This window comes from Vicugna pacos, chromosome 1, assembly GCF_048564905.1.
Source record: "Vicugna pacos chromosome 1, VicPac4, whole genome shotgun sequence".
NCBI classification, from domain to species: domain Eukaryota; kingdom Metazoa; phylum Chordata; class Mammalia; order Artiodactyla; family Camelidae; genus Vicugna; species Vicugna pacos.
Window position 1 is genome coordinate 66,042,253 of NC_132987.1, and position 12,235 is coordinate 66,054,487.

A 12,235-nucleotide genomic window follows, 5' to 3' on the forward strand; every position below is an offset into this window, starting at 1 on the left:
TTTTCATTTTCTTCAGATAAATACCCAGAAGTGGAATTGGTGCATTATATGATAGTTCTATATTTTTTGTTTTTTGAGGAGCCGCCATACTGTTTTCCATAGAGGCTGCACCAATTTACATTGCCACCAACAGTGCACAAAGGTTCCCTTTTCTCACCAACATTTGTTGTTTCCTGTCTTTTTGATAATAGTCATTCTGACGGGTGTGAGGTGATATCTCACTGTGGTTTTGGGTTGCATTTCCTTGATGATTAGTGATGTTGAACATCTTTTCATGTGCCTGTGGCCATCAGTCTTCTCTGGAAAATTCTATTCAGGTCCTCTGCTCATTTTTTTAAGCTGGTTGTTTGTTTTTTTTGATGTTGAGTTGTATGAGTTCTTAATGTACTTGGATATCAGCTCCTAATTGGATATATCATTTGCAGATATACTTATTTATTTGGGCCTCTCTTTCTTGTTGAGTCTGACTAAAGGTTTGTCCATTTTGTTTATCTTTTCAAAGAACCAGCTCTTTTTTTTTTAAGAACCAGCTCTTAATTTCATAGATCCATTATTTTTTTGTTCCTATTTAATTTATTTCTTCTCTGGTCTTTCTTATTTCCTTCCCTCCACTAACTTTGGGCTTTGTTCTTTCTGAGTTCCTTTAAATGTAAAGTTATATCATTTCTTTGAGAATTTTCTTGTTTCTTGAGCTAAGCCTGTATTGCTGTGAACTTCCCTCTTAAGAACTGCTCTGCTATGTCTCATAGATTTTGAAAAGTTGTGTTTCCATTTTCATTTGTTTCAAGGTATTTTTTAGTTTCCTCTTTGATTTCTTCTTGACCCATTGCTTGTTCAGTAGCATGTTGTTTGGTCTCCATGTATTTGTGGGTTTTTTAAGTTTTCTCCTTGTAATTGATTTCTGGTTTCATACTGTTCTGGTTGGAAAGATGCTTGGTATGATTTCAGGCTTCCTAAATTTACTGAGACTTGTTTTGCGGCCTAACATGTACACTATCCTGGGGAACGCTCCATGTGCACTTGGAAGGAATATTATTGATAGGTATGTTTATTGCCATTCTGTTCATTGTTTTTGGGTGTTTTTGTAGTTCTTCTCTGTCCCTTTCTTCTCTTTCTCTCTTCCCCTGTGGTTTGATTGTTTTCTTTAGTGTTATGTTTGGATTCCTTTCTCATTTTCTTTTGTGTATTTACTGTAAGTTTTTTCTTTGTGGTCGCCATGAAGTTCACATATAACGTCCTGTGTGAATAATAGTCTCTTTTAAGTTGGTAGTAACTTTTTTTCATCCCAAGTTTTTTTTCTTTTTTTTCTTTTTTTGCAGGGGGTAGGTAATTTGGCTTATTTATTTATTTATTTTAATAGTGGCACTGGGCTTGAACCCAGGACCTCGTGCATGCTGGGCATGCACTCTCCACCGAGCTACACCCTCCCCCCACGCCCAGGGGAGAGCTGCAGTCACCGAGCTTGGCCACCTGTGCTAGCAGGTTAGGTGGGGGGAGCACACTGACGGTGTCTGGCAGCACTTCTGTCTCTGGGGAACATTTCCACTGTCCCCCACCCCTTCAGTGATTACTTTCAGATTCTAAATGACTTTCCTTCACATATAGTCTCAGCATTTTTCAAATTGCTGTTCTTTTGCTGGATTTTGGGAGCAAGTGAAACTGTCCATGAGCCTCTTAAGAGGGAAATCTCAGTTTCCTGTGGCACTATGGGACCCTCAGACATCTGTCCTGTTGGTGTTCTAGGCCAGGAGCTTGGGGGGCTCATCTCTGTGGCGTAGATCTCAGGGGCCAGGGCTCCTGGCGTAGGGTGCCAGCCCCTCACTCCCGTCTGGTGAGGTCCCTCCCTGTTGCGTGCCACCTCGCCAGGGGTCAGGGTTTGGGCGAGAGTGTCTCTCTGCCTCTCCTACCCATCTCGATGTCCTTAGTCCTTTTTATTCTTTGTTGGGGAGCAGGTATTCAGCTATTTCTCAGGCTCTTTTCAGAGGGAATTGACCTGTGTGTACGTGTGTATTTGTTGTGTCTGTGAGAGGAGATAAGTTCCGGCTCTCCCTCTGCTGCTGTCTTGAACAGCTCCCCCGTGTGCGAAGTTCTTTGAAAACTGTAAAATGGCATAAGACTGCCTCCTGGATTCATCAAGTCTTTATTAAAGGGCTTAGAACATCTCAGGTGCATTATTATGCGCTGTGGATGCAACAGTGAATCAAGTGTGCCTGGTCCCTGCCCTTTGGGACTTAATATTCTGAAACATAAACTTTATTAGAGAGGGCATTATTTTAAGTAGTTGCTTTCTGTGTGTTCTGAATTGGGACACAAGCCAGAGAAATTCAGTTGGAAAACCATTACCAAAAAATACCTGGGTTCTTTCTATGATATAAAACTAATGTAACTTTAACTTTGTGAGAGCACATATTTTCTGGCCTCACATAGCTCTCGAGTAATGAAATAACTGTTCAATAAATATTCATTGAGTGCCATGCTGTGCAGGTACCATGTGTTACAGTGGAAACAGGTGAATGAGTGAGACACTGTCCAAGCTGAGACAGTGTGCAGTTAGAATGCAGGCAAGCACGCAGGTTGCTGTATGTACATATAGGCAGAGTGAACGTGTACTTGAGGAAGGTTTCATAGAGCTGTGGAACTGAAAAGTAAAAGAGGTAGCATTTGCATGGGAAAGATTAGGGAAGATTCAGAGGGGAGCTGCCCCTTGAGATGGGTTTTGAATGATAGGTGAATGTTCAGGAGACCCAGGTGGGAGGAGCAGAGGGACCAGCATGAGCAAAGCCCTAGGAAGGCATGGGGTGCACAGAGACCCCTGTGAGTCATCCGTGTAAATTGTGCTTTCGAGACAGAGGGATTAGGCAGGGAGGGCAGGATGGAACCTGAGGGTCTTAACTCCCAGGCAAGTACTACTTATTCTCTGTTCTTTCAGCATCAGAACCATGAGAGGTTTGTGAGCAGGAGATGACATGATGATTGACAACCTTTTCTGCTTAACAAGACAAGGATGCATACATATTACATTTTAAACCAAGCAAAGCAAATTGTATGGGATGGTTATTTTTGGCTGTTCCTTTGGGAAACACAGCTGTGGTGTAGGATCTGGAGATCTGTGACCTGGTGCTGCGTCCACCACTAACTGCGAGCCCCGTGAATGAGTCCAAGCAAGTCCTGGCTCCCTCCTCTACTTCTCTGAAAGTGAGGTTAGACTGGTGATCTCTTAGGGTCCTTCCGGCTCTGACACTCTTCCAAACTAGTCTTAGGTCCAATGGAAGGGAGCAGCATTATCATCTCTAAGGCAAAATAAGACTTTAATGTACTGTCTCTAGATTGAGAATGGCAGTCGGCTATATTGAAAGGCATGATGGCCCCACTGTAACTACCAGGGGTCACTTGAGGGCTTTAGAGCTTGTCTCAGAATTAGGTTTTCTCTCTCTTTGCTTCCACATCTGTCTGTGTCTCTTCCTTTTTCATACTTCTCCCTCTGTCTCAGATGTCCTTACTCTGTTGGCTCAAAGTATGGGAGTGTCTGGTGTTATATGAGTTAAAATTCACCACATCTATTTTTCAAAAAATTTTGACATGACTGAAACATTTCACAGTTTTGTCTTCTTGAAAATTCCTGTATTGTACTACTTTTTAGCTGTGTGGCATCATTTGTGCATTTCTCTTCCTTGATGGATTAACTGAACAAATGTTTAACTTAAGGAATTTACAATGCAAACAGAGAGAAGTCTGGAAACTGTCTGGTGGATAGAACCATGGGTGCTTGCTCTGGATCAGATAATACAGAGATTTGAAAGGGTGGACTCAGGGATGAAAACAGTCTATGAGGAGGCCGACTCTGATTTAAGATAGGAAAGAGAGATCTTACAAACTACGTCCTGTCCTTGCCAAGGGGCTGCTCAGGGCTTCGTGGGATCCCCACTAGTTGCTGCCCTACCTCCCCAGGTGTCTGCAAGGAGACTCCAGTACTGGGTGACAAGGGGGCCAGGTGACCCCTGCGGTGGCTCCTGTATTCCTTTATGGATTGAAGGAAATGAGTGAAAATGAACACCTAGTGTGCCCTCTTACATGTGTTGTCTCACGTTTAGAGTACTAATTTGTCTCTCTTTTTTTAATTAGGAAAAGATGGCATCTCTTTCCTCCTGAAGATACTCCTTTCCTTTATCCAACTAGAATCCCTTATGAAGAATCTAGTGTGTTCAGTAAAATCAACGTTGTCAATCCTGACGTAAAGCGTTTTCCTCAGTTCCAGAAAGCTCGACGACATATGGTTACACTGAGCCCAGGACAGGTAATGGAGCTTCAACACATGGGTGACCTGTCTGTGGACATCTCAGCTCTAACTTCTTCAGGTCCTTACCCGCGTCCTTAGCAGTACAAATGAGCAAGGTTCCCTCCCTGCTGCTCTGCTATTGGAAGGTAGCTTCCCCATCTGTAGGCTTTGCACACAATTCCCTGCTCCAGGGGTCACAGAAAGGAGATGGGTGGAGGGAACACAGCTCCCCCTGCTGGTGAAGAGGAGAAAGGACTGTGGAGGAAGACGAGACCACACACTCACTTTTATTCAGGTTAAGAGAAAGCCTCAAGACTTGGGTACTTGAGCCCTTTTGGAATATTTATTCACAATTACCATCTGTTCAACCATTTTTTAGAGTCCAGACCCACAAACACAGGTGGAGAAGCATCCAGTTAGTGGGCCAACGGAGGCAGAATGAACTGAGAGTGATTTGGGGTTTTGTTTGTTTTAATTGAAGTGTAGTTGATTTAAAATATTGTTAGTTTCAGATATATAGCAAAGTAATTCAGTTATATATTCATATATTTTCTCAGATGATTTTCCATTATAGGTTATTACGAGATACTGAATATAGTTCCCTTTGCTACACAGTAAATCCTTGTAGCTTATCTAGTTTGTGCATAGTGGTTTGTATCTGTTAATCCCATACTCCTGTTTTGTCCCTCCCTGACACTTCCCTTTTGGTAAATAAGTTTGTTTTCTATGTCTGTGAGTCTGTTTCTGTTTTGTGTATAGATTCATTTGTATTATTTTTTACAGTCCACATATAAATGGTATATTTGCTGAAAATGATGTGCTTTTAAGCAAGAATGGATGTTGCTTTTGTAACTGTCTCTGAAACATTTCCAAAGGTGTAATACTTAATGCTGCTACCCAGCGGGGGAAATCACCTTTACAAGTTTGATATTTTGTTAACAATTTGGAAGGTTTTCTTATTATCTTAAGGAGATGTTATTCCCTTGATTGCCCCTCAACCCTGCTTGTTTTCCTTCCTTCGCTCCCTTCTCACTGGCTCTTTTTCTGCCTCCTTTACACTCCAGGGCTCCAGCTCCACCAGTCTGACTAAGCTGCCTTGACCCGTAAGCAGTCACTCCGCATTCACCTGTCCCCGCAGACCCTGACAAACACTTACCTGTTTTCTTTCTGTATAGATTTACCTGTTCTGGACATTTCACATAAGTGCAGTTGTACCATCTGTGGCCTTTGGTGTCTGGCGTCTTTTACAAAGTATAATGTCCTCAAGGTTCATCCATGCTGTAGAGTGTTATCAGTACTTCAGTCCTTTTTATGGCTGAATAGATTTCATTACATGGATGCACATTTTATTCATCCATTAATTAGCTGATGAATATTTGGGCTGTTTCTCCTTTTGGGTTATTATGAATAATGCTGCTGTGAACATTTGTGTATAAGTTTGTGTGGACATATGTTTTTGTTTCTCTTGTGTATATATATAGGAGTGGAATTGCTGGGTCATATGGTAACTCTGTTCAGCTTTTGGGGGAATTGCCAAACTTTTCCACAGCAGCTGCACCATTTTGCACTCCCACCAGCAATGTATGAGGGTTCAGATTTCTTCATATCCTCACCAACACTTGTTGTTTTCCATTATTATTGTTGTTGTTGTTACTCTTACTACTACAACAACTACAGCCGTTCTAGTGGATGTGAAGAGGCTGCCAGTTGTTTTTCTTCTATTTTAACAGGCACATTTGAATGAGTGTTTCTGTCTGTTCAATCAGTTTTCCTTATATCATGCTCATTCCTTAATCCGTCATAAACTGGCTGTCCCTCTTACCACTTTACGGAAGGTATATGCTGTGATAGGACATTCTTGACCTCCTGATGACTAAATCCAGTGGCTGAAGTGGCTGTTTTTAGTGCCCAGTTCTCCTAAAAGGAGCTCTCTTCCCATCTCCACCTGTCCATAGCAAGAGCCACCATTTTCCTAAATCCAGAGCCCAAAACTTGGGAACATCTCCATCTGCTCTACTCAGCCTTCCATTTGAAATCTCGTTCCAAGTCTAGACAAACACAGTCCTTCTTGACCCTGCCCATTGCTTTTGTTTACTCCCCTTCCTACTTAAATCTTAACATTTAATTTACTAATTGGACCATTGCAAGGAAGTCTTGCCCTTCCCAGACTCTCCCTGATGTCACTGTTTCACCCATCCTCCTACTCACAACTTCTCAGCAACTCATAATGCCTACAGGATAAAATCCAGATTCTTTATTCTGAATTCAGGGCCCTCTGCTGGCCCTTACCTTTTCTCCCATTTTATTTCCCATTTCTCCTTCTGCAGCAGTAAGACTGGCCTGCTTGCTATCCTTCCGCATCCCCACCTCCCTTGCCCACTTCTCCCACCTGGCCTGTCCTCACGCTCTCCTAGTCCTGGTTCGGTCACACTTCCTCCATCCAGGTTGCCCTGACCTCCCTGGTCCACGCCTGCTTCTCCCTACTCTGAAGTTCTCTAGCCCCAGTGTTCACTCCTCTGATTTACCACTTGTACGATGCCACCTTTCTATATAATATTTTTTCATTGGCTAGACTTTAGACTGTGAGAAGGCAGAATCTATGTCCTATATTTGTACCCATGCCCTTTCTCAGAATGCATACAACTATTATATGATGGAAAGGAGGAAATGTTACAATCTCAGAATCCTTTACTAAGATTTGGATACAGACAGAGAAGGTCCAGGATTAAGGAGAGTGGAGACTGGAGAAGCTGGTGATATCCTTTGTAGAACATGCAAACTTGTTAATAACAAAAAAGGAATAAAAGGATTGTGGGTTTTTTTCCTTGTTTCCCTTTCCTATTGCAGTATTACTGTAAATTCATTTATTCATTTTTTTCCTGGAAACTTCAATTAGGGTCTGATTCTGATATAAAAATAAAATGTCCTGTTCTGGTGCTAACTATTTTTTGTTTGGTTTTCAGGTTCTGTTTGTTCCCAGACACTGGTGGCATTATGTGGAATCCATTGATTCTGTCACTGTCAGTATAAACTCATGGATTGAACTGGTAATTTTTTTATAATAAATGTGATCTCCTTGCTTTTAAGATATACGACACCTGTCTGTAGAACTTGGTGATAAATTTTAACCAACATTCCAGTGTGACTTTGTTTCACTGTGCTGTAATTTATGTATTCTGTGCTCTGTTAATGGATGGTGAGGTTGGAAATAGGATTTTTGCGAGGCACCACTCTCTTTCTTTGAAGGGCACCCAGTGGGCCCTGGTGTTGGTGTGCCAGGTCTCCTCCCTTGACCAGTGCGGTCAGGAGAATTGTGCTGGGCTTGGCTGCATCTGCCACATGCTTCCCGCATTGCCGGTCCCCTCCACACCATCTGGGCTGGAAATATCTGCTTCTTGGTTCAGGGTCCTCATTACTAATTGCAGAAATCCCAGTCCTGACTTACACATTTTCTCCAAGCAGTCTTTCAGCACCGGGTTTTTATCATTTCATTTCTGCCAAAGGCTTTTCCCCTCCAGTATGCTATGCTTCATCCTGGCTGCCTGCTTGACTTGACAATTAGAATGGCTGCCATGGCTCAAGTCGAGGCTTCGTTGCATCTGTGCACTCCTTAACCAGAGGCTTTGATTGCACCTCTGCCCTCATTAACCTGAGGCCTTGAATGCATCTCTGTTCTCCTGTACCCAAAGCCTTGATTGTATGTCTCACTTCTCGTTGGCTGCTGCACCCTTCCCCGCTCAGTCAGGCTTTTCTTATCCTTTGGTAATGAGAAGGACTTCGGCATAGGGGGAGCATAAGGATACTGTAACAGGAAGCTCTACTGTGTGGGCTTAGAAAAGAGTTGCAGCCTTTGGGGGAGAGATACAACGGGAGATCAGTAGACTCACAGTTAGAAATTCTGCTTGCAGCGTGCTGAATTGAAATCAGAGCAATGTCCACTCCTAGTGCCAAAGTCCCATCTCCAATAGCCTCGGCAGTTGCTTTGCCTCCCAGGATGGCTCATTCCATTGCTGAGCAGTGGAGCTGTCATCTGCCTGCTTGTAACTGTACCCATTATTTCTAAAACTATACAGAATATTTTTTCTTTTTTAAATATGTGAAGGGGACATCTTTTATGGTTGACATCTTTCACTCAGTATAATGTTTTTAAGAATCGTCCACATAGCATGTTTCAGTAGTTCGTTCCTTTTTTATAGCTAAAAAATATTTTATTGTATAGATATACCACGTTTTGTTTATCTGCTCGTCAGTTGATGGACATTTGGGTTGTGTCTGCTTTGGGCTATTATGAATAATGCTGCCGTTAACATTCGTGTACAAGTTTTTGTGTGGATGTATGTTTTCATTTCCCTTGGGTTTGCACATAGAAATGGACTCGCTGGGTCATGTGGTACATGAGCCCAGGGCAGGCCAGCTGGCGGGAAGTTCAGACAAGAGTTGAAGTTGCAGTCTGGAGTCCAAAATCTGTGAGGCTGACTGGCAGGCTGGAAACTCACTCAGGATTTCTGTTACAATCTTGAGTCAGAATCTCCTTCTTCTCTAGATTTTGCCCTTAAGGCCTTCAACTGATTAAATGAGGTCCCCCCACATTATTGAGGATAATCTCCTTTATTTAAAGTCAACTGACTGTAAGTGTTAATCACATCTACAAAATACCTTCACTGCAGCATCTAGACTAATGTTTGGCTAGACAGTTGGGCACCATAGCCTAACCAAGTTGACTCATAAAATTAAATATCTTGTAGCTCTACACTTAACCTTTTGGGGAATTGCCAGGCTGTTTTCCAGAGCAGCTGCACCATTTTCATTCCCACCAGCAATGTGTGAACGTTCTGATTTCTCCACATCCTCACCGACACTTGTTATCTGTCTTTCTCATTATAGCCATCCTAGTGTGAAATGGTGTCTCATCTTGGGGATTTGCTTTTTTGAAGTTTAAATTGAATGTTATGTTTCTCAGATTCATCTGTGTTGTCACCTTTAGCTGTTTCACTGTGGTGTAATATCTTCTTGTGTTAATGTACCACAATTTATTGGTTCATTTTTCTGTTCGTGGATAATTGGGTTGTTTCCAATTTTTGCTTTTATAAATTGAATATGCTTGTACACATGTGCAAGAGTTTCTCTAGAGAATGTGTATATTTCTAGGAGTAGAATTGCTGGTCTGTAGGGTATACAATATTCAAATTTATAAGATAATGCCAACATGTTTTCCAGATGGCTCGATCAGTTTGCACTCCCACCATCAGTGTATAAGATTTCCGTCAATGCCCATTTCTCCACCGTTTGGAATTATCAGACCCTCTTTTGCCAGTTTTATGGGTTTCTCAATTTGCATTTCCCTGATTATTAATGAAGTTAAGCTTTTTTTCATGTGTTTATTAGTAGTATGATTGTTTTCTCCTTTTTTTGAAATGTTTGTCTTCATGTCTTTTGCCCATTTAAAAAAATTGGATCATTTGTCTTGTTGATGGGGGCAGATTCTTTATATATTCTTCACATTCATCTCATATAATTATACGTGTTACAGACATCTGGCTGGTTTTTTTCCCTTATGGTATCTTTTGATGAACAAAAGTTACTGATTTTAATATAATTTATCATTAATGCCATGGTTTATACTTATTGTGTCCTTAAAAAAACAGATTTACACGTTTAGCCATCTCATTCTTGGGGCCATGAATGTGTGTTATAATTTTTTCCCATTCCTCAAAAAATTAGCTCATCAAACTCTATAGGGATTATTCCTCTGTATGTAATATTTTTTTTCTTTTAACTTTGAAGACGTCAGAGAATGGAAAAGACGGGGAAAAAATATCCCAAGGTGGTTCATATTTGAGGCCTATGTCTTATAGACAGGATACTGGTGAGCATCCTCCAGCTCTTCCAGGTGCCAGAGGATAATGAATGCATGAAAACTGTGGTCTTGCCAACCACGTATTCATTCCTTCAGTAACAAAGCTGATGTTAATGAGAGAACAGAACATACAATTCAGAGACTCTACTCTCTGTTTTAAGCAATGAGACACAGAGACAAATGAAAAACTGTCTTTTTTTAAAATCTCGACTTAGGAAGAGGACCACCAAGCCCGCGTGGAAGAGGCAGTCACCCGCGTACTTGTGTGTGCCCTGAAAACCGCAGAGAACCCGCATAACACCAGAGCTTGGTTAAACCCAACTGAGGTAGGCCCTTCTGGCTTTCTTCATGGCGGTGAGTGTCCTGTGATAAATCAACCCTGGCCAGGACGTTTCTTTTCCAACTTATGTAAGGGCATATAACCATTTGAAAAGGTTTTTCTTTTTCCTTAGGTTGAGGAAACATCCCATGAAGTCAATTGTCGCTACTTAAATGGAGCAGTTTCAGCTTTTTTTGATCATTATGGAACATCTCAGGTAGTAGAAACCCAAGCACTGAGAACAAACAGAGAGCACAGGATAAAGGAAGAGTTAAATGTGCACAACCACATGGAGGCAGAACCAACTGGAAGACCCAGCTTAACCTCGGGAACAGTGAAACAGGAAGCAGCAAGTCCCTTTGGCCCTGATCTGGTTCCTGTAATCCCAAGTTCCCAAGAACCACCCTCAGAAAGAGGAGGCATATTTGAAAGGGATGGTGAAGACTTTGTTGGCAAAAATGGAGGACGCTCGGGAAAACTGCATTATACCAAGAGGCAACGAATGGTAAGTGAAAGTGAGAATGCAGCTGTGGAACAGACTGCTTCAAATAGCACTCTGGCCCCATCCCAGACATTCATTTCTACCGATGATTTGCTGGACTGCTTGGTAAATCCACAGGTAACCAGGATAGTGGCACAACTTTTGATTCAAAGAAGTTTGTGAACTCTAATAGAAACGTTTTTAAATAATACAATTTTTAAATAAAAGATGGAGCATCAAAAGGTCAATTTGCACATTGGTATAAATATACTATTCATACCAGTTACATTTTAGTCTCTGCCACCTTCTTGTATACATACTGCTCTTCGGCCATCTGTAGGCCTCTTTGTTCAGTGCCTTTCCCTCCCTTCTCACCCCTTCAGATCTCAAGTGTAAGCCCTAAGTGTTCTCAACAAGAATTAGTCTTTCCATCAGCCTCAAGCAGGGATCAGCCTGCTATTTACTTTTGTAAACAAAGTTTTATTGGAACACAGCCATGCCATTCATTTACATATTATCTGTGGTGGCTTTTAGGGTTACAGTGGCAGAGTTGAGTAGTGACTAAGACTGTGTGGCTTGCAAAGTTGAAAATATTCACTATGTCCCCTTACAGAAAAAGTTTGCCAGTCCCTGATCTAACACATCCTTTGGGTGAATTCTAGCCTTGTTCTGAAGTGATCACACTTCTCACACCTGCAGAATTCTCACTGGTTAACCCTCGTCATCCAGAGCAGGACACCAATCAGGAGAAAATAGGTGGGGGTCCTATTTGAGGCCTCCTGGTGGAAGGAACTGGAACATCTAGGAACACCAGCCTTGGGAATAAAAAGGGCCAGATGCTACTGACTCCTGAAACTAAGTAAAAGCTTGGTGTAGTGAAATTGATCCCACTCTCCATTACATTTGCAAGATGTGGGGATAACTGTTACTGTCTAGGAATTTAAAAATGATAAAAACACTGATCTCAGTAACCATTTATCAAACAAACACAGAACAGAAAAGATGCATTAAAGTCACCTTTCAAGAAGAATTGACTTTGCCCCATCCTTCTCAGTCTTCACACTGAGGGTATCAGTAAATCCAAAGAAAATATGTGCTCTCTGGGAGGGAGGGAGGTGAACATGCCCAGGAAAAGAAGGGTCTGGAAAAAACCCTTCTGTAGCACTTACCACCATCTGACCACTGTAGATACTTTTACTTGGTATGATGATTTTCTGTCTCCCTCAACGAGAATGCTGCTGCATGGGGTTTGGACTTTGCTTTGATTATTGCTGTATTTGCAGAGCATTGATCAGTGCCCAG

At 41.8% G+C, this 12,235-nt stretch overlaps 1 protein-coding gene across 3 annotated transcripts in view; it reads left to right on the plus strand.

The window, feature by feature from the left end:
• The window catches only part of HSPBAP1 (HSPB1 associated protein 1), a 51,071-nt gene extending 39,890 nt beyond the window's left edge, over window positions 1-11,181 (plus strand). For all 3 annotated transcript variants that reach the window (XM_072964006.1, XM_072964004.1, XM_072963997.1), the window contains exons 6-9: window positions 4,123-4,294; window positions 7,240-7,323; window positions 10,349-10,459; window positions 10,586-11,181. In XM_072964006.1, the coding sequence (XP_072820107.1) occupies window positions 4,123-4,294; window positions 7,240-7,323; window positions 10,349-10,459; window positions 10,586-11,116 (898 nt within the window). In that variant the 3' untranslated portion in view covers window positions 11,117-11,181. The remainder of the gene's footprint in view (window positions 1-4,122; window positions 4,295-7,239; window positions 7,324-10,348; window positions 10,460-10,585) is intronic.
• The last annotated feature ends 1,054 nt before the right edge of the window (window positions 11,182-12,235 follow it).